The sequence below is a fragment of the Larus michahellis genome, chromosome 21 (assembly GCF_964199755.1).
Source record: "Larus michahellis chromosome 21, bLarMic1.1, whole genome shotgun sequence".
NCBI classification, from domain to species: Eukaryota; Metazoa; Chordata; class Aves; order Charadriiformes; family Laridae; genus Larus; species Larus michahellis.
In genome coordinates this window covers 2,994,393-3,014,810 of record NC_133916.1, presented here as the reverse complement: position 1 = coordinate 3,014,810, position 20,418 = coordinate 2,994,393, and the positions used below count along the sequence as shown (strand labels likewise).

The 20,418-nt window shown below is 61.5% G+C and overlaps 2 protein-coding genes across 8 annotated transcripts in view; both read right to left on the bottom strand.

The window, feature by feature from the left end:
• The window catches only part of FKBP5 (FKBP prolyl isomerase 5), a 32,765-nt gene extending 21,651 nt beyond the window's left edge, over window positions 1-11,114 (bottom strand). Inside the window, exons 1-3 of one of the 7 annotated variants that reach the window (XM_074564075.1) lie at window positions 10,903-11,114; window positions 10,460-10,512; window positions 9,476-9,740 (exon numbers count right to left, since the gene is read on the bottom strand). Coding sequence is in view for 1 of the 7 variants with exons in the window: in XM_074564074.1 (XP_074420175.1) it covers window positions 6,360-6,529 (170 nt within the window). In the remaining 6 variants the exon portion in view is untranslated. Of the gene's footprint in view, window positions 1-6,359; window positions 6,561-8,066; window positions 8,123-9,475; window positions 9,741-10,102; window positions 10,163-10,459; window positions 10,513-10,902 lie in introns of those variants that run through there. The other 6 variants (XM_074564076.1, XM_074564077.1, XR_012584340.1 and 3 more) reach the window with 6 other exon arrangements.
• Window positions 11,115-18,937: 7,823 nt separating this feature from the next.
• On the bottom strand, window positions 18,938-20,418 carry CLPS (colipase). The gene is made up of 3 exons (XM_074564347.1): window positions 19,969-20,418; window positions 19,272-19,394; window positions 18,938-19,180 (listed from the first exon to the last, which is right to left on the bottom strand). The coding sequence occupies exons 1-3, from the start codon at window positions 20,077-20,079 to the stop codon at window positions 19,055-19,057; spliced, it is 360 nt and encodes a 119-aa protein (XP_074420448.1). The 5' UTR covers window positions 20,080-20,418; the 3' UTR covers window positions 18,938-19,054.

Below are 20,418 nucleotides of genomic sequence, written 5' to 3'. Positions count from 1 at the left end.
AAACCTGGGTCCCTTGAGCCAGGCAGCAGCACAGGGATGCCCCTCCAGCCCCAGCACACCCACCAATAGATAGATAACGAAGAAGGACCCAATTAGCGCAGCAGCTGGGCTCCCTCCACCACCCCACCGTGGTTTCGCTTCCCCCTCGACCCAGAAAACTATTTTTTCTAATAAAATACCTATTTACTGAGCAAACCGTCCCCGTGCAGCAGGGGAGGGGAAGACCAGAGCAGCAATTTTCCCCAGACCAGAGTGTTTTAAGACTCCTGCAGAGCACGGACCCCAGGAGATGGCATTTTAGTCCACAATAAATTCAAATTTCTAGGAAAATACGACCTTCTTAAGCTGACAAGGCAGCTCCATGTAATCCTCAGCTCCATCCCAACATGCCGGGATTCACCCAGACATCGAGTCCCATCTCTCACACTCACATATCACAGCTCGAATTAAAAATTAATTTTTTTTATTTTTTTTTTTAAATCCTGGCCACTTGATTTCCCCCCCCCCCTTTCAAACAAACAGGGGAAAGCCATAAATTTATCACTAGCTGAATGAGACTCCCAGGGACTGATTTACTTCCAAGGGTTGTGCAAGCAGCTAACATCCCAGCGGGGCCAGTCACGGCAACTTTTATTTAAATAAAAAAACACAAAAAACAAACAAACAACACAAAACGCAAACAGAGCTGCTTTAATTGCCCGGCACCCTGACGAACCTCCATTGCCAACCGTGATTCCCTGGTCTCCTTTACCCACGGCCGGTCGCTGCTCCAGGGTTAACTCCTGCCCACGGAGACAGTGGTAGCCACCCCGGTACCCCCCAGCATCCCTCCGAGCATCCCCTGCATCCCGGTGCCACCCGCCCCATGGCCTCGCATCCCCCTCCCCGCCAGCAGGGACACCCTGGAGAGGGATGCGGTCGCCTTTACTCCAATCCGCCCCCTGAGAAGGTATCCATCCGTACAGAAGCAAAAGGAGATTTTTTAAGCAATTAAGAGAATAACAAAGGCAGAAAAGGAAACTACCGCACGCGGCTAACTTAAATACAGCGGTATGTGCTCCCGTCACACTTGCTTAATCATTTTGCCTAGCTATTATTTTTAAGCTTCTGAAGTGGGTTTTAGTTAAGATCCGAGTCATAACTAAATTTTTTTTTTTTTTTTCCTTCCGTTTTCAATACGTTGAATAAGAGGCTGCCCTCAAGTTTCGGCGGCGGCGAGAGGAACAAGTGAGCGGGACGGCTCGCTGCTGCCTGCCAGAATAAATATTTCAACAGCAAGCGAGATGGGTTCAGCCCGTCTGCATCCCCCGGGAGCCAGGCAAGCGCACCCTCACCAGCAACAGGCAAAAGAGACTTGCAAAAAGGTGTTTCCTCCTCCCCGAGTTTACAATATAAACCCATTTTTAAAAAAATCTGGCTCTTTCACTGGTTATCTAGCAAGGCACCAGCGAGGAAATGCTTGGTCGGTGGGGGTTTTTTCCAGGTTGCTTCAAAATAAGAAAGCACGGGGATAATCCAGGTTGCTTTAAAAAAAAAATTCCCAGGGATAAAGCTTTTTTTGGACTCAACCCTCTTGCGAGCATCCCATCAGCAGCCCGCGGTCCATCCCCTCCAGCGTGGGTACCCGCAGACATAAACCCCTCCGCTTTAATGTGAAATGAAGGAGAAAAAAAAAAGCAATATATATACATATATATATATAACTTTTTTCCCCCTCCTTTATTCCAAAAGACAAATATATACCAGGAAAGGCAAAAGCCCATAAACATTTATGGGTTGATGCTCTTCCAAGGGGAGAAGGTGCCAGGGACGGGATGCAGTCGAGGGTTTTTACACAGTGATGCTCTGGCAGCTCCTGTCCCTGGCCCCAGCGAGGATTTCAGCTGTTCCCACCAAAAAAAAAAAAAAAATCACAACAAGCCTCTCCCACCAGTGGCACATCCCAAAAATACTGGAAAAAACAGGAATGCCGGAGGTGGCGGTGAAGCTGCTTCTCTCCATCGGCTAGGACCAGCTTGCACCCATCCTGCTCCTGGAGGGGCTGGCACAGCCGCGGATGATGGTAAAAAATAACAATAAATTTAATAAAATAGTAATATTAAGTGTATAAATAGTTGTTCCACACCTGTCTGAGCTTCTGGGGAGATGGCTGGCGAAGGGGTCGAGCGCAGCATCCTAACGAGCTCCGGGGCCGTTATATACAGACACTCACGTAACAGCGGGGAACGCAATTTCCTAATGCTTTCATAAATTAGGATTATGTAACCGGAGGGGGGGGGGAAATAATAATAATAACAGTAATAAAGCCAAGCAGGTTATATAAGCCATCTTTAAAAAGCGAGAAAGTACTTGACATCCCACTACCCACTCCTTGGCACCCTCTAACTGGGGCTTTTGCCATCGAAAATGAGCGGGTTCTTTTCATCGTGTCTTCTCCCCTCGTCAAAAACAAGAGGGAGAGGAAGAAAAAAGAAAAAAAAAAAAAACAAACAAAACCCGGCCAGGGTTTTTGAGACATTGGAAAGAAAATATTCCACCTCTGGCTATTAAATGTGACATTCTCCTCCCCGTACAGCACATCCCGGTAAAGCTCGACCCCTCCACAGGCAGCCGGGAGCATCCCCCTGGCAGCAGCTCCGCCAACGCCGAGAAATTCAGTTTTAAGAGACAGCTTGGAGGGAACTAAAATAAATACGAACCGGGAATAAACAAGAAATGCCCTGTTTGCCAATTCTGATCTAATTTAGCCTTTTCTCCAGAATAAATCTGACAATTAAACTTGGATTCATTTAATTATTTCTCCCCCCCCCCCCAGTTTGTAAAAGCATCTCATTGTTTACCACAGATTTAGGGGTTTCTCCAACAAACTTTCAGCCAGGTGACCCCAAAGCGCAGCACACAACCACCCTCCCACCCCCGGCAGTGAAAATGGTGAATTTAATCACTTATTCCCCACGTACAAGGGCTTGGGAGCATCCCCGGAGCCCCAGCGCCAAATTCCGGGGTGGGGGGATCCCCAACTCAGGACCCAGCTTTGCCGCGCACCCTGAAATAACCCAACGCCCGAGACCTTTTTTTTTGAAGCACCAACGGTCTATAAATGCCAAATGTTATGGGGGGAAAAGGCAATTCCCGGCACGTTGTGAAACACCAGCCTGTTCCCACGCCAAATTGGGATTTCTTGGAGAGAACCGGGGAATGCCAAACCGACCAGGAGCACCGGCACGGCGCGGGGGGGATGCTGCGGGATGCAGGGCTGGGGGGGGGGGGGGGAGGGGGGGGGGCGGGTGGGGTGTCTGGGGGGCTACCGAGGATGCTGCGGCTTTGGGGTTGCACCCCAGAAACGCTGTTATGGGCAAGCAAGACGAGGCGGTGACTCCCGGAGCTCGTTTTGTTTAATTAAGTGATTCAATTTAACACGGATCAAAAAATACCTGAAGCAGGAATGCTTTAAATGAGGCTAGTTTTCTAAGAGCGATGCTACTATTTATTACTATTTACGAAGCCGTGTATCTAAACTACCATTTACGAAGACACATTTATTGCAGGCAAAACACAATCTAATTACCACCCCCCATCACCCCACCTCTTCACTTCTAACAGCTACTTTCCTACTATTTTCCTAATTTTCTGATACACTCACTCGCAAAACCCAAAATCCTTGTTTCAATCACAGTTACTGATTACGGAAAAAAGCTCGTCAGCTCCGCGGCAAACAAGTTACTCGTCCATTAGAGCACTCGTGGCCGTTCCTTTACGCCCACAAATGTACAGCATTAAAATAAAAAAAAAAAAAAAAAAAAGAAACAAAAAAAACAAAACCAAAACTCGTCAAGTAATTTATTATTTCCCTGTGATATACGTGAGAGTAGCGCGAGCTCCGCAGCTCCCTCAAGGGGCTGTAACAACTTTAAATAACTGTATATAACGGAGAGTGAATATAAAATAAAATATTAAATAGCACAAAAGCATAAATAACTGAGAACAAATTATTTTCCAAGGACTTTACAGAATATTTCCTCCCCTGTGCCAGCCCGGGGAGCCGCAGCTGGACAGAGGGGGGTCTTGATGCTGAGCATCTCCAGCCTTACAGCAAACTTTCTCCTGCGAGCCAGTAATTAAAACACGCCTAATTACACAATAATGATGTTCCTGAAGGTTGTAGTTTGGTTTTTACTCAGGAATTGTCCTTATTTTCTGGCACGTCCCAGTGGGGAGATGCTCTAACGGTGCTGGGGAAGGACCTCAACAGAATTCATGCGTGTGCTAGGCACGGCCCTGGGAAGCTACGATTATTTGGGACTGGTTTGGGGGTTTTCTGGGGGGGTTTTGTGGGGTTTTTTTGTGTTTTTTGGGGTTTGTTTGTTTGTTTTTTCTTTTTAAAGAAAAAAAATAATCGCACAAGTTGTCATCCCAGCAGACACCTCCGCTCCGGGCAGGATGGGCATTGCGAGCAGCCTGCATCATGCCAGCCTTTCACCTCCCGAACCCCTCCATCCTCCAAACCACGTGCCATTGTCCCCGCCCCAGCAAGTTTCAGCAGAAGCAAGAACTTCTCCACCAACTCCCCAGAAATCTGCTTTTTCCCCCCGACACACACAGCGTCGTGCATCTTCTCCAGCACAAGCCTCACCCGCTTCATCACCCCAAAACCCCCCCCCCGTTGCCCCCAGCCACCCCTTCCTCCCTCAGCACCCCATCACCTCTGGTTCCCGTGAGCACCCAGCTCCATCACACCCTCACCTTCCTCCTCCTGCGTCCCAGAGGTTCGCCCGTCACACCATGGGGACAAGACCAGCATCCCACTGAGGGACACCAGCATCCTTGACAAGGGACACCAGCATCCCACCGAGGACCAGCATCCTACTGAGGACTCCATCATCCCTGACAAGGGACTCCAGAATCCCACCAAGGACCATCATCCCTGACAAGGAACCCCAGCATCCCCGACAACAGACCCCACCATCCCATCGAGGACCACCATCCCCGACAACGGACCCCACCATCCCATCAAGGACCACCACCCCGACAACGGACCCCACCATCCCATCGAGGACCACCATCCCCGACAACGGACCCCACCATCCCATCGAGGACCACCATCCCCGACAACGGACCCCACCATCCCATCGAGGACCACCATCCCCGACAACGGACCCCACCATCTCTATCGAGGGACCACAGCATTGCCACCTAGGGACACCAGCGTCCCACCGAGGACGAGCATCCTCGACAAGGGACCTCAGCATCGCTGACAAGGGACCCCAGTGGCCCACCAAGGACCAGCATCTCCAACAAGGGACCCCAGCATTCCCACCATCCCACCAAGGACCACCATCCCTGACAAGGGACCTCAGTGGCCCACCAAGGCCCAGCATCCTTGACAAGGGACCCCAGCGTCCCACCAAGGACCCCACCATCCCACTGAGGACCCCCAATATCCCCACCAAGGGACACCAGCGTCCCCAGCATCCTGGCTGCAAAACTCCCAGCACCCCCGGGAAGTTGTCGCTGCCCAGCCCCTCACCCTGGTTGCCCACTTGCCAGCAGTGGCCGTCGTTCCCTCTGCTTCGGCAGCATTTCTGTCGCTTGTCCCCCGTGTCCTTCCCCCCCACACTCCCAGCAGCTCTCTCCCATCTCTAGGGCACCAGGGTGGAAATAAAGCCTGAGCATCTCCCAGCACAGCATCCCCATCTGACCCACATCCACCACACCTCCAGGAAAACAGCCCGTAAGAGCCAGACACAGGCTCCATCAGACGGATTTAATAATTTTCTTTCCCCCCTCCAGCCCTTGGCGGGGCAGGGAAGGAGGCGGAAGGGACACAGGAGGGACGCGGCTTCCCCGCGTTTTTAAAGGAAGGAACAATTCGTGCTTTCAACTTCTCTTTTTAACTTGTAATCCCGGTTTCCAGGCTGGATTTGATGTCCCAGCGATGTCCTAAATCCACCTCAACAGTTTATTGCTCATTATGGAGAGACACCATTTAAACTCTACCTCTAAAAACCCAAACTATCAGTGCCCGGCTTCTTTTTTTTTTTTTTTTTTTTTAATTTTTCAAGGTTTTTTTTTCCCCTGACAGCACAGTGAGGACAGAAACACAACCGCGGCATCCGAGCCCCGGCTGGGGACGGAGGGATGATGGATGTATCCCCCCCCCCCCGCCCCCCCAAGATCTTTCCTGATAAGAGCAGGCTCACCCGAACGGGCCACTGAAAAAGAGAAGCTTTGAAAGAGGTTTTGTGCCCCGAGAGGAGGGAGAAAAATAACAGAAGCTTAAAAAAATATTCACATTTACCTTGTGTAATCACTTATCGCCCCCCCCCCCCCCCCCCCCCCCCCGTCAATGAAACTCTTACCTTCCTGTATGCGACCCGGGGGGTGGGTTTGAGGGGGTGGCACCAGGGTACAGCTGAGCACAGGAGCCCCGTTTGGGGCCGGAAAGTGGGGAAAAAGGAAAATCCCCTCCCCCAAGCACCGTCCGGTGGCACACGCGGCGGGACACCAACCCCCACCACCTTGTCCCCATCCCAGTGCATCCCAGTGCCCCCCAGCAACACTCTGTGTTAACTCCCCCCAGACATCCCCTGTGCTGGGGCAGGGACCCCCCACCCCACGTGAGGCCCAAGCCCCACGCAGGACCCCAGTGCCCCCCATGCAGCCCCAAACACCCCTCCCTCCAACCCGATACTGGCCCACGCTATTCCCCCCCCCCCCAGCTCCCCAGCCCCACACAAACCTACAGTATTTCACCAGCCCCACACAGACACCCCCCCCCAGACCCACGTAGGGCAATCCAGACCCCCAGCCCCACGCAAAAGACACCTCTGAGACACCCCCCCCCAGCCCCATACACACCTCCCTCCAACCTTATATTGCCCCACACTAACACCACAGCCCCACACAGACCTAGGGTATTTCTCCAGCCCCACACAGGGCACCCCAGCCCCACATAGGACACCCCTGAGCACACACACACCCCCCCCAGCCCCACACAGACCTAGGGTACTTCTCCAGCCCCAGACGCCCACGCAGGGTGCCCCAGCCCCACACAGGACACCCCTCGGCCCCACGCAGGGCACCCCCGAACCTTCCCCCAGCCCCACACAGGGCCCCTCAGTACCCCCCCCCACCAACCCCACACAGACCCACGGTATTTCTCCAGCCCCATACAGACATCCAGGCAGGGCACCCCAGCCCCATGCAGGGTGCCCCAGCACCCCCCTCCCAGCCCCACGCAAACCTAGGGTATTTCTCCAGCCCCACACAAACATCCCCCCCAGCCCCACACAGACACCCACGCAGGGCAGCCCAGACCCAAGCCCCACACAGGACACCCCCGCGCAGGACCCCTCAGTACCACCCCGCCACAACAGACCTACGGTATTTCTCCAGCCCCACACAGACGCCCAGGCAGGGCCCCCCATCCCCACGCAGGGTCTCCCAGTAGCCCTCCAGCCTCACGCAGCCCTAAGGTATGTCTCCCCCCCCAGAAAGACCCCGACACACACCCCCCCAGCCCCACAGAGACGCCCACGCAGGGTCCCCCAGTGTCGTCGTCCCCCCCAGCCCCACACAGACCTAGCATATTTCTCCAGCCCCACACAGACGGCCACGCAGGGTCCCCCAGCGCCGCCCCCCCCCAGCCCCACACAGGCACCCCCCCAGCCCCACGCAGGGCTCCCCCAGTACCCCCCGGCCCCACACAGGCCTAGGGTATTTCTCCAGCCCCAGAAAGACACCGACACCCCCCGCCCCAGCCCCACACAGACGCCCGCGCAGGGCACTCCAGCCCCACACAGGGCATCCCCCGGCCCCACGCAGGGTCCCCCGGTGCTCCCCCCTCCATCCCCACCCACAACTAGAGTACTTCTCCAGCCCCACACAAATACCACACCCCCCCCAGCCCCACACAGATGTCCACACAGCCCCACGCAGGGCACCCCCGAGCCGCACACAGCCGCCCCCAGCCTCACGCAGGGCTCCCCTCGGTCCCACACAAGGTTCCCCCAGCAGCCCCCGGCCCCAACGGAGCGACCCCCGGCGGGACCCGCGCAGGGACCAACCTGCCGCCGCTACCGCCCCGCGCGCCGAGTGGCACCGTGCGCCCGCGCCGGCCGAGTCTCCCCCGCCGCCCCGCCCCTCCGCCCGCCTCCCATTGGCCCCCCCGCCCGCCCGTCTCGCGGAGGGCGCCCGCTGCGCCTTCTCATTGGTCCGGGTGGCGGCCGTATGCAAATCAGAGCGCGTCCCGCCTCTTCGCCCCGCCCCTGGCGGGACGGGCGGCCCCGCCCACCCCGCGCACTTGCCGGGGGCAGCGGCGGCAGGGAACCGGGGGGGTCCGACCCCCAGCGATGTCCCAGAGGGGCGTTTGGCCCCGGGGGGGGACACACACACCTGGTCCTGGTGTTGGGGACGGGCCCGTGCAATGCCCCGGGGGGTGTGGGGGTCCTGGTCCTGACTGGGGGGACAGCCCCATGCAATGCCCCGTGGGAGGGGTCCCCGGCTCCGTGCGATGTCCCGGGGGGGCGGATCCCGGGTCTGTGCGATACCTCGGGGGGGGTTCTCCGACCATACATGATGTCCCTCGGGGGGGGGTGTCCCGGCTCCGTGCAATGCCCCGGCGGGAGTGCTCGGCCCAGTACAGTGCCCCGTGGGGGTCCCTGCCCCGTGCAATTCCGGGGGGGCGGGGGTGTCCCCGGCCCTGTGTGATGTCCCTGGGGGGTGTTCGGCGCCGTGCAATGTCCCCGGGGGGGTTTCCCAGTCCTGTGCAATGCCCCGTGGGGGATCCCGGCCTCATGTAATGTCCTGGGGGGGGGGTCTCAGCCCCACGCAATGTCCCAGGGGTCCCTGGCCCCATGAAATCCCACGAGGGGGTCCCAGCCCCATGCAGTGTCCTGGGGGGAGTCCCAGCCCCATGCAATGTCCCAGGGGTGTGTGCCCCCAGCTCCCCACAATGACCCCGGGGGCTGTTTGGCCCCATGTAATGTCCTGGGGGGGTCTCAGCCCCATGGAATGTCCTGGGGGTGTGTGTCCCCAGCCCCCCACAATGTCCCTGGGGGCTGTTTGACCCCGTGCAATGTCTCGGGGGGGGGGTGTCCCAGCCCCACACAGTGCTTCAAGGACCCCTCGGCCCCACACAGCGCTCCAAGGTTCCCCTGGCCCTGAGCAGTGCCCCTGGCGGGGGGGACACACACCTTCATACACCCCCCACCAAAGGGCACCCCAGGACCACCCAGCCCCACGCAACGCCCCACGGGGACCCCCACCCCGTGCAACCACCTCGGGGTTCGTTAAGGCAATTAATCACACTAAAAAGCAAATAATAATCTCCCACAGCTGGGACGAGGGGGCGGGGGGGGGACATGGGTTTGGAGGACACGCAGAAATGTTCCTGATCAGTATGAAGGAGACAAAAGTCTTTGTTAAGAGCTCCTCAAAACACCCCCCCGCCCCCCCGAGGTTAGAAATTACGTACATTTGCAGTTAAAGATCCCATCGCTGCTCGTTCACGTCACCCTAATTGCAGCGTCGGAGCTGAAGGGGCAAAAAAAACTGGGGGGGACACCCCGATTCCCGCATCTTGATCCAATGAACCGGCCCCGGGGAGGGGGGGGGGGGGTGTCAAGGCAGCGCCACGCTGATGAGTCGCAGGTTCCGCTCTTTGGGGCCGAGTTTGATTTTCCCAGCTGTAATTCAGGCACCGATGGCACCCGTTGGAAATCCGGAGTTAAAATTAAAGCCTACTTCAGGAAAGAAAAAAAAAAAATTTATTTTCATGACTTTTCATTTTCCCCTCCTTTTTCACCCAGGCGAATCGAGCATTTCGCTTTTAAACATTTCCCGCCCGGCTTTAAATTTCCGTTTACAAAAGAAATAGTACGTGTTTCCAATATCGGGAAGCCCCACGGCTTAATTTCGTGCAGGTCCCTTAAATAACACCCAAGGCCTGAAAAAAAACCCTGGGGCCGACAGAGGCGGGGGGGGGGGGGGGAGTGGGGGATGTGTGTCCTCAAAAAGGATCAATTTTGTTTATTTGCTTAGAAAAATAAAAGCAAACCAGATGGGAAGAAAGCACCGGAGTGGGTTTTTTTAAAAAAGACACCTTCTAAATCATGGCGATACCAGCGCCGGACCCCCCCCCCCCCAGCCCCCGGCTCGCTCTGGTTTTAGGGGTGGTGAGATGCCCAAACCCCCCCGCTAAGTGCTGGGGTCTGCTCCACACCCCCCCACCCCGTAACACAACCGGGAGGAAATCTGCTCCATAAATAATCCCGGGCGGCTGCCAGGGGCACTGCTTGTTCCCCCTCGCCATCCAGCTGGCCCCAGCCCTGCGCCCGCCGTGTGGCTGTCACCTGGCCCCGAAGGGAAGGGGGTCCGGGAAAAGCCTTGCCTGCCCCCCCCCCCCCATCAGAACCAGGGAGCAAAGCCCGGAGACCCCCCTGTCCTTCACCGGTGCTACCCTTCCTCGTGCCGGCCCCCCACGCGCCTTGTGCGATGTGAGAGCGGTGGTTCCTGAAAAAGAAAAAAAAAAAATTTAAAAAAAAAAAATTAAAAAAATAAAAAAAATTTCAAAGAAAATGAGGGATATTTTTATTCATCCTTGTCTTCTGCTAAAAATAACCGGCGTTAATCTGCCTTGCGAGCACGGGGAGGAGAGGCGTCGTCCCGTCCCCCCCCGCCCCCCCACCTCGGCCTCACCTCTAAAACCACACCAGTGACTCTCTCGAGCGCGTCGGAGAGCCCAGGAAATGGGTTTTCTCCCCGGTTCCTCCCGCCTGTGACAGCACAAATCGATGGCCCCGGCCAGAAATCGATGGCCCCGGGGCAGATGACCTGCACGGGACGCACCCCCTCCCGCAGGGACCGAATCCATCCTTACCCCCGGTATACCCAGATACCTGCCTGTTTTGGGAAGTAAAGCAGCTTTTTGCAGCCTGGTGACGCCCCCCCCTTACGGCACCGGCACCCCTCGGAGGGCCCGGTTTGTCACCGGCGCAGGGGTGCGGGGTGACGGGAGCCCGGCAGCGCGGGGAGCCGGGTGTTTACGGGAGGTGCAGCTGGGTGTTGCACAACAGGCGGCAGAGTCCAGGAGGACACCGTGTCCTCGCGTCCTCGCCGCCGGCCGTGGGTGCAGCTGGGTGGCAGGGACGGAGGGGTGGGGACACAGGGGGACACGGCGGGGGGCAGCAGGGCAGGACCACCTTGCTTGGCGTGGAGGTTGCTTGACCCACCAGCTGCTTTCTGCGTGAAATCGCCCCAAATCTTCCTAGCGGAGGGGCCGCGGGAGGGATGCTGGGTGTCGGCATGGAGCTTCGGCACGGAGCCCCCTGGATGCAGCCCTCCGGCCGCGACCTCTCTCACTTCACTCGAGCTCGCGGCTCCTGCCATGAATTCTTACCGGCAGAGGGGCTGCGACACCCCCAGACACCCAGAGCCGCCCCAGGCCGGATTCCCCCCCCATCCCCCAGCGTGGCCAGGGCATTTCCAACCCATAAATCTCCAGGTTGCCATCCAAACGCTGGCCCCCATTGGAAAAAACCCTCATGGAAGCAGAGGGGGACACACACCACCTCCAGCCAGAGGCTTTGCTGGGGCTGGATCCATCCCTGAATCCCCATCTCCCCCGCAGTGCTTCTTCCCGGACACGGGGAACACTTTTTACCGGGAACAATTTTCACCGGCTGAAAGGACGCAAATATTTTCCCAGATTATTTTCCCCCCTGGGCAAAAAAAAAAAGAGGAATAATCCCTGGACCTCCTGGCTGGGGATGAGCGGTGGGGGGGGGACAGGCCAGCGTCCAGGGCTCCCCCCATCCCACCGGAGATCCGACCCTGCAGGATGCAGCGAGGCTGGAGCGGGGAGGATAAATAAAGTCCGGCTTTTGCCGTCCTGGCCTGGGGCCACTTCTAACACAAAGTACATTCCGGTCTGGACGTAACGAACTGTACCAGCCTCTGCCGGGGACGGCGGGTAGCCGGGGGCAGCGGGGGGCTCCCCACCCGGGGATGGGGGTGTCGGGTGGGGGTGTGGTGTGTGTGTTTGGGGGTGTGTGTGTGTGTGTGTGTGTGTGTGTGCAGGGGTAGGGGGGAGCGGAGGGTGCAGCACCCCCCCCGGGGATGCTGATGGGGATGCTGGGAGGGATCAACCCCCCAAAAAAACACCCTGGGGAGATCCCCCCTCCTGGCTGCCCTAATGCTTTTTGGGTGCTTGAGGGAGCCCCGGGGGGGGGGGACACCCCGCGGGGACATCGCACCCGCCGGGGACACGCACAAGCGGGACTCAGGCCAGCGCTACGGTAGCAATTCCCCCCCCGCGCCTTCCCTAAAAAAAATAATAAAATACACCCCCCCAAAACGCTGCGGCTCCCGGGGCTCCGCTCCGGACCGCGGCACCGGCAGCTCCGTGAGCCGCATCCCGGGGGCCCGGGACCGGGCGCTGCCCCTGCCGGGAGCCGCACCGGGGCGGGCGGGCTGCCAGGCTCCCGGCGTGGGGACGCCGTGTACCGGGAGCGCCGGGAACAGCCTGACTCAGCAGCCGGGGCGGGGGGGGGTGTGTGTGCGGGGGGTGTGTGTGTGGGGGTGTGTGTGTGTGGGGGTGTGTGTGTGGGGGGGGGTGCGCCGCTGCCAGGGCCCTGCCCGGCGGCGGGGGAACAACTGCCTGCGGGGGGTGTTGGGGGGGTGCCCGCTGCCTCCGGGCACGCAGGCAGAAACCCCCCCTCCCGGGGGCTGGCCAGACCCGCGGAGCAGATGGGTGGCCCCCCCCACCCCCCCACCCCTTGGTCCCCGCTGGATGGTGGGGCATGGAGTGGCCACCGGTATCACCCCCCCCACACACCCCCACACACACCCCCCCACACACACACCCCCCCAGCATCACTCCTGGCATCAAGCTCCAAGTCACGGCCCCCAACAGCCCCCCACCATCAGCCCAAACTTCCCCCCCCCAGCCCAGCAGCCCCGCCATACTCTCCCCAGCAGCCCCCCAGCGTCCTCCCAACACCCCCCAGCGTCCCACCCAACACCCTCCCCAGTATCCCCCCAACATCCCCTCCAAATTCTCCCCCCCGGCATCCCCACCATAATCTCCCCAGCAGCCCCCATAGCATAATCCCAGAATCCCCCCTCTCATCCCCCCATCAGCATCCTCCCATCACCCCCCAGCATCCCCCCAAGCCCCTCCCCAGTATCCCCCCAGCATCACCCCCAGCTTCCCCCCCAGCGTCCCCACTATAATCTCCCCAGCAGCCCCTGTAGCGTATCCCCAGCATCACCCCCATCGTCCCCCCCCCCAGCACCCCCCAGCATCCTCCCAACACCCCCCAGCATCCCCCCAACCCCCTCCCCAGTATCCCCCCAGCATCACCCCCAACTTCCCCCCCCCAGCATTCCCACCATAGTCTCCCCAGCAGCCCCCCCAGCAGCCCCCATAGCGTATCCCCAGCATCCTCCCCTTCTTTCCCCCGCAGGCACCCCCCAGCCTCCTCCCAAAATCCCCCAGTCCCCCCCCCAACAACACCCCCCCATTGTCCCCCCCTGCCTTTCCCTCCCACCCCCGGTGCTGGCCTGCTCTCCCAGCCCAGCTCACCCGCATTTCGGGGAATTTAATGCTAAAAATACCCAGCAAGGGGCATCCCAGCTTGGGCGGGGGGGGAGACACAGCCCCCCAGCTGTGAGTTCTCCCTGGGCTGACGCAGCCCATCAGCCCCCCCTCTCCCCCCCAGTACTGTGCTAATTAATTCCTCCAGCCTCACAAATCGTTCAGTCTGAGGATTTTTCCGCTTGTGCCCCACTGGGAAGTGTCAGGAGGGGTGCGTGGGGTGCCGAGATGCCCCCCCCCCTCCCAGGGCCACCTCTGTGTCCCCCAGCCTTGCCCACATCCTCCACTACTGTCCCAAGCTGGGCAGTTCCCAGCCCTGGGGTGCTTTCCTGGGCTGGGGGACCATCCTTAAGGGACCCCAGCACCAAAGCCAGCCCCAAGGATGGAGGGGGGGGGGGGAACGACACACCCCCCCGCAGCAGATTTCGGGGCCTTTGGGGCTGCAGTTTGTCCCGAGCCAGTCCCTGCCCTCCCACTGGGTCCTTCCCATCTTCCCAACAGAAAACCAGGAGAGCGCCTGACATTGTTCCCTCCGTCACATGCGAAAGGCAAAAGCCGGAGAGGCCGGTAAAAATCTTCAACAATTGGTTTTGGCAAGAAGAGGCAAACCAGAGCTTTTCATGAATTTCTTTTTTTTTTTAATTATTTATTTGTGGTTGTTGTTGTTGTTGTTGTTGTTGCTAGAAAGGTCGCTTTTCCCTCCAGCGAGAGCTCGAAGGACGGCTTCTCGCCAGCTCCAGCCCCAAACCCTCGCCCCAGGACGGCACGAATTTGGCCCAGATTTAGGAAAAACCCATCGGAGTGTCGCAGGATCAGGTGTGTCCCCCCACCCCCCATCCCTGGGGGCTGCAGTTGGGTGCGCGGGGGGGTCTGCACCCCCTTGTGCCCCACGGCTTGGACCTGCTGCGGGCGCAGGTTGAGGTGTCCCACGTTGCGGGGGACAGACCGGGGCATTTCCCCGGGGATTTGGGGTCCCCCGAGCCCCCGGTGGGGGTGTCCCGCACCCCCCAGGGACGTGCTTCATCCCCGCGGCTCCTGCCTTGAAAACATAGTGGCCACCAACAGCCAAAAAGCCACCGTAGCCAAGGGACACCCCAAGAGGGGCCACCGGCTTTCCCCCCCCCCCCGGCTGCACTGGTCACTGCCGTGTGATGCCCTGACCAAAACCGAGGGGGGGGGAATAGTCATCCAGAGGGGGGAGAGTAAAATAAAAGCAGCCCCCAAAGCAAGTGGTCGGCCCCAGATGCCTCTGGGCACCCCTGAACACCTCTGGGGGCACCCCAAAACGCCTCCTGACACCCACAGATGCCTCTGGGCACCCCCAAATGCTTCCTGACACCCCCAGACACCTCCAAATGTCTCCCGACACCCCCAGACATCTCTGGGGCACCTCCAAATGTCTCCCGACACCCCGAGACACCTCTGGGCACCCCCTCGGGAGCGTTCCCGCAGCAGAAGCCCCCCACGGAGCACCGGCGTCCCCAGCACCCTCCAACCCAAACCCCCCCCTGCTGCAGGATCAGGCCCCTGAGTGACACCAGTCTGCAGCAAACTGGGGTTAGGGGGGGGGGATCAGGCTGTGCCTGGGGTCTTCCACCACCCCCCACCCCCCAAAATCACTGGGTGCTGAGGGGCTGCCCCTGCCCAGGCTCCTCTGTGGGGGTCAAAGGCAGCTCACAGCCCAGCCCCCCCCCCCGAGGAAGCATTTAACCCCCCCCCCCATGGGGCTGGCAGCCCCCCTGCCCATGGGGCAAAGGCTGCAGGAGCAAGCACACACCTCCCCCCCCCCCCCCCCCCCCCCGTACCCTACTTTTTCTTGGGGTTTTTGGCAGGGCTGGGAGGGTGCTCCGTGTCTGGGGGGGGGTGTGTATTGCTGGGGGGGGTGTGTTGCTGGGGGGGGGTGGGGGGGGGCTGCAATGATAGGCATCAGGTGGGCACCCCATTGGAGACCACCCCCCCCCCACGCAGCCACGGGGGAAGCAGGGTGAAAGGGGTGGGGGGGGGGGGGCAGGGGCGGAGATTCAGCCGCATCTTTGCAGAAATAAAAAAGCAATGAAGAAGAGGAGCCGGGGGGGGGGGGGAATGGATGGAGGCGGAGGGTGGGGGGGGAAGGAGGAGGAAAAGGCAGCGTCTCGCAAAAAAAAGGGTTAAAAGCGGCGCGGAGGAGGAGAGGTGAAGGCCGAGGGCTGGCGGAAAGCGGGGGGGGGCGCGGGGGGGGGGGAAGAGAGAGGGAGGAGGGAGGTTGGGGAGAGGGAGCGCGGCGCTGCGAGAACATCCTGTACCCTCCTGGTAAAAACAGCCCCGGCGGGGGGGGGGGGGGGGGGGGGAGGGAAAAACCTTCCCCCTCCCCCCCCCGCCCCGTGTAAAGCCGGAGGTGGGGGGGGGGGCACCCCATGGGTGAGCAGGCGGGGATGGCGGTGCAAACTGGGGTGCCCTCCTCGGTGATGGGGTGAGATGGGGGGGGGCGGGGGGGGCTTAGGGTACCACCCCCCCCCCCCCCCCCCGCAACGCCCCTTCAGCCTCATACTCCTCCTCGTTGCTTTTTAGCCAAGGGGAGGGGGGGGGCTGCTAAAGCAGGGTGGGAGGAAGGGGCACCCCACTGCTTGCACCCCTCCATGGCCCAGGGTGAACTGAGGTCCCCGGGGGGGGGTGTGTATCCCCCCATGTGTCCCCCCCCCAGCCCCAAACAGGGTGCGGGGGGGGACACCAGGGGCACCCCAGTACCTGCAATGGGGTCGCACTGCCACCATGCAAAGCGGGGTGCGACCCTGGTGATGGGGTGAGACTGGGGGGGGGGGGGGGGGCTTGGGATGCCCCCCCCCCCGACACCCCTTCAGCCTCATACTCCTCCTCGTTGATTTTCAGCCAAGGGGGGGGCTGCTAAAGCAGGGTGGGAGGAAGGGGTACCCCACTGCTTGCACCCCTCCATTACCCAGGGTGAAGTAAGGTCCCCAGCGAGGGGGGGGGGGGGTGCATCCCCTCGTGTCCCCCCCCCCACCTCCTTTGGCGCCCCCCCCCCCCTCGCTGGGGACCTCCCTGCAGCAAAATCTCCCTGCACAAGGATGCCCTGTTCACACCCCCGCCCCCACCCCCACCCCCAGCTCAGGGTGCCCCCACCCCGCCGTGGGGTGTCCTGTCCCCGTCCCCCCCCCCCCCCCCCCCCGCTGTCCCCAGGGCTGGCAGCACCCCACAGGCGCCGGGGGGCCCCTTCCTGTGTTTGTTAAGACGCCGTGAGTCAGGCGCCTGGTTTTCGGTTTTAAGCCAATATTTACCAGCCGGGAACTGCCAAAATAAAGCTGCCGCTTCACCAGTAAATATAGGGCCGAAATGGGGCCGGGGGGGGGGGCCATTTATGCCTGTGTGTCCCCCCTCCCCAAGCACAGCCACCCCATTCCCACCTCTCCATTGCCCTCATCCTCCTCCTGCCAACGTAGGGACACCCCAAAAATGAGGACACCCCCAAACCCCCATCGTATACACCAGGAGCTGGCCCAGGCTGACCACCACCCCCCCCCCCCAATATCCCCCCACCCTCCAGGGAGGGGGTGACCCCCAAAGTGGGGCTTAAGGGGTGTCAGGGCTGGGGGCATTTCAGCCCCCACCCACCACAAGGCTGAGCTGCCCCTGGGGTTGGGGGGGGTCCCTGCTGGGCTGGGGGGGCCCCCCCAGAGGTTGGAGGGGGGGGGGTGGGTCCCAGGCTGTGGGCACGCTGCGGCTGCCCTCTGCTGGTCCCGGCACGGCCGGAGCCCGGGTGTTGGCCGCATCCTGCCCATGCCAGGGATGCAAAGCCCCGGGCGAGGCTGGATCCGGGCAGGCAGGGCTCCCAGTATGCCCAGTACGTGTGCTGGGTGATGCCAGCCTCCCCGGGGTGGAATGGAGGACGGGGATGGTGAGGGCAGGGAAGGACGCCGTGTCCCGTGTCCCATGTCCGTGCCCCACGTCCCCTGGCTCTGCCGGGGGTGCCTGTCTGCCGCAGGAGGGGGGCTGCCGTCCCCGTCCCCGTCCCCATCTCCCCTTGCCTCCCAGTCTCGTCCCGCACCCACGAGGACACCGACCCGGTGGCCTCCTGCTGGGACCACCACGGCGACGAGACCAAGACCCTCACGGCTTTCGCCACCCACCGCAAATGTAAAACTAAAATCCAGGTCAGCGTTTTCCCCTCTTGCAGCTCCATCGAGCACGGCCTGCAGGGACCAGCGTGTCCCCGGAACACCCCCTGCCCTGTCCCCACGCTGTTCCCCATGTCACACCCCCCCCCCCCCCACCCCAACAAGTGGGGACCCACCCCGGCCGTACCACCCTCCCAGCCGCGTCCCCGGTGTTTCTGCAGATGCAGATCCTCAAGGTGCTGGTTGTCCAGGAAAGAAAGTTTCCTGCAGGACATCCTCAGCTGCCCGCTACGGCCCCCGGCCCCCCCGCAGTCCCCCCACCCGGTGCAGAGCCGCCATGGGGTGCCCGGCCCCTCGGGGCGATGGGGAACGACGCTGTGGGTCCCTGGTGCTCATTCTGCCCCCGGGGGTGGAAACACACGGGGTGAAGACGGCACCGGAGAAGCCAAGACCCCCCCTCCAGTGACCCCCTCGCCTCCTGCAGCCCCCCACACTCTGCCTCCTCCTCCTCACCCCCCCACAGCACGTCTGTGCCCCCTCCCCATGCCCAAACGGCCGGCTCTGAGCTGGGCATCCCCCCCCCCCCAGCTCCCCCTGCTCAGGGCACAGGGGCAGCGCCGAGGGGATTTGCCCCCCTGCTGCTGGGGGGGGCTGCTCCCCGCATCCCCCCATCCCTGATTCCCAAGGCTCCCGCGCATCTCGCTGCCGGAGACGCGGCTCCAGGAGATGCTGGTGGGGGTGCTGCATGAGGGGCCCCCACGGCACGTACAACCCCTGGCCCTACGAGCACCGTTTCGGGGAGGGTCCCCACACGGGCGACCACCCCGGGGAGGGGGTGCAGCCCCCGGAGTGTGGGGTCAGGCCCACAGTGCGGCACGGCGGTGGGGGGGGGACACACGACCACCACGCACCCCGAGCGCCCGCAGCTCCCACACCACCTCCGAGTCCCTCTTCTCCGGCGACAAACCTTTCCTGGGGGACGTTTCCCACCAGAGCAGCCGCAGCGGCAAATAAACCGAGTCCGGCACGAGCCAAGCGGCTGCCTCGGGTCTTGGGGGGGGCATCTGCCTGCGTCCCCTTTGCTTCCCCCCCCGGGCAGAGCTCACCCCGCTGGCCCGAGCCAGGCTGTTAGACGATTCCGTAGGATGCACATCTCGGTGCAGCCATCACCTCCCCACGGCTTTTTCGGATGGAGGGACACGTGGAGTGATAACGCCACCCTGCAGCTCGGCAAAAGATGCTTTTTACTGGAACCAGCCCCCCCCCACCCCCCCTCCCCGGGGAGGGGGAAAGGCAGGGCGGCAGGGGCGGTATGGGGGGGGCACTGGGGGGGTCTCTTCCTTCACCACTACTCGCTCCGGGGGTCCTTGCAGATGCCGAAGTCGCTGTTGGTGACGGAGCCCACGATGGTCTTATCAGCGTCGCAGGTCAAGCCGCTCTCGCAGGGACACTTGTAGTAGACGCCGTAGAGGCTCTGCGGGGAACCAAGGCTCAGGGCAGCGTGGGGGACATGTCCCCGTCCCCGTCCCCCCCCACCCCGCCCCCGGGAGCGGGGGAACACGCACCTTCGGGGAGCACTCCTGGAACTCGGCCGCCTTCGGCGCGCATCGGGCCAGGCTCAGGCCGCTGCCGCGGTGGCAGCAGCCGCTCTTGCACTGGGCGCTCTGCAGGCACAGCTCCCCGATGTCCTGCGGGGCACGAGCACCGGGTCCCTCTGTGTCCCCCCTGAACACCACCCTCCCCCGGCCGTGTGCCCGGGGGGGTTTGGGGGGTGTCGGACACCAGCTCTGCCTTTCGGCTGGGGCTCAGCTCCACTGCCAGCACGCCCGAGCCTCCCACCCTCCAGCATTTCCTCGGTCCGGCCCAAAATCCCACTCGCTGAAGTGCTGTTTTCTGCCTGGCTCGCGGGAAGGGGGCTGGGACACCGCAGGGAAAGCGTCCCCCCTCCCCATTCCCCGCGAGCCCCCCAAGGAGAGGGTCCCCACTGGCGCAGGCAGCCGAGAGCTTCAATCCCGTCCGGTTTTGGGCTTCCCCGTCCCTTTGCTCAGCTGCTTTCGTGGGCTCCGTGAACCCTCACAACCCTGCAAAACCCAGCACGCCATCCCCGCCTGCCTCAGTTTCCCCAGCTGCAGTAAGTTTTGCCCCCCCACCCCCGGGCTCCCCCATGTTGCTGCTGCCAGACCGAAGCACTCCCCGACCCTCCGGTGCGGCACTCGGGGTGTCCCCCGGCCGCGGCCAGGACAGGGTTCGTGTCCCTCTTACCAAGTTGAAGATGAGCCCCCGCTTGTCCGGGGCGGGCAGGGCTGGGGCCAGCACCAGCAGGGCCAGGAGCAGGCAGGGGACCAGCGTGGTGGCCATGGTGGGCTCGCTCATGCCTCCGCCACGGGGCCGGCGCCAGCTTTATAGCCGCCGTCTCCATCAGCTGATGTGGCTGCTCCTATCACACCCCAACTCGTGGCATTGGGGCAGCGCCGCGACACCTTGCCCCGGGCAGGAAAACGGCGATGTCCCCGCTGCCAGGCGGTGCCACCGCGGGGACCTCGGTGATCGTCCCACGCCGGCGATGTCAACCTGCCCTCTGGCAGCTCCTTTGGCCCGAGTGAACGCGAAGTAACGGTGCTCCTGCGCGTCCCCCGCCGGGGATTTCCAGTCCTCCCTCCTCTCCTTCACCCGGGCTGCAGGGAGCCGTGGGGCTGGGGTTCGCCGAGGTGC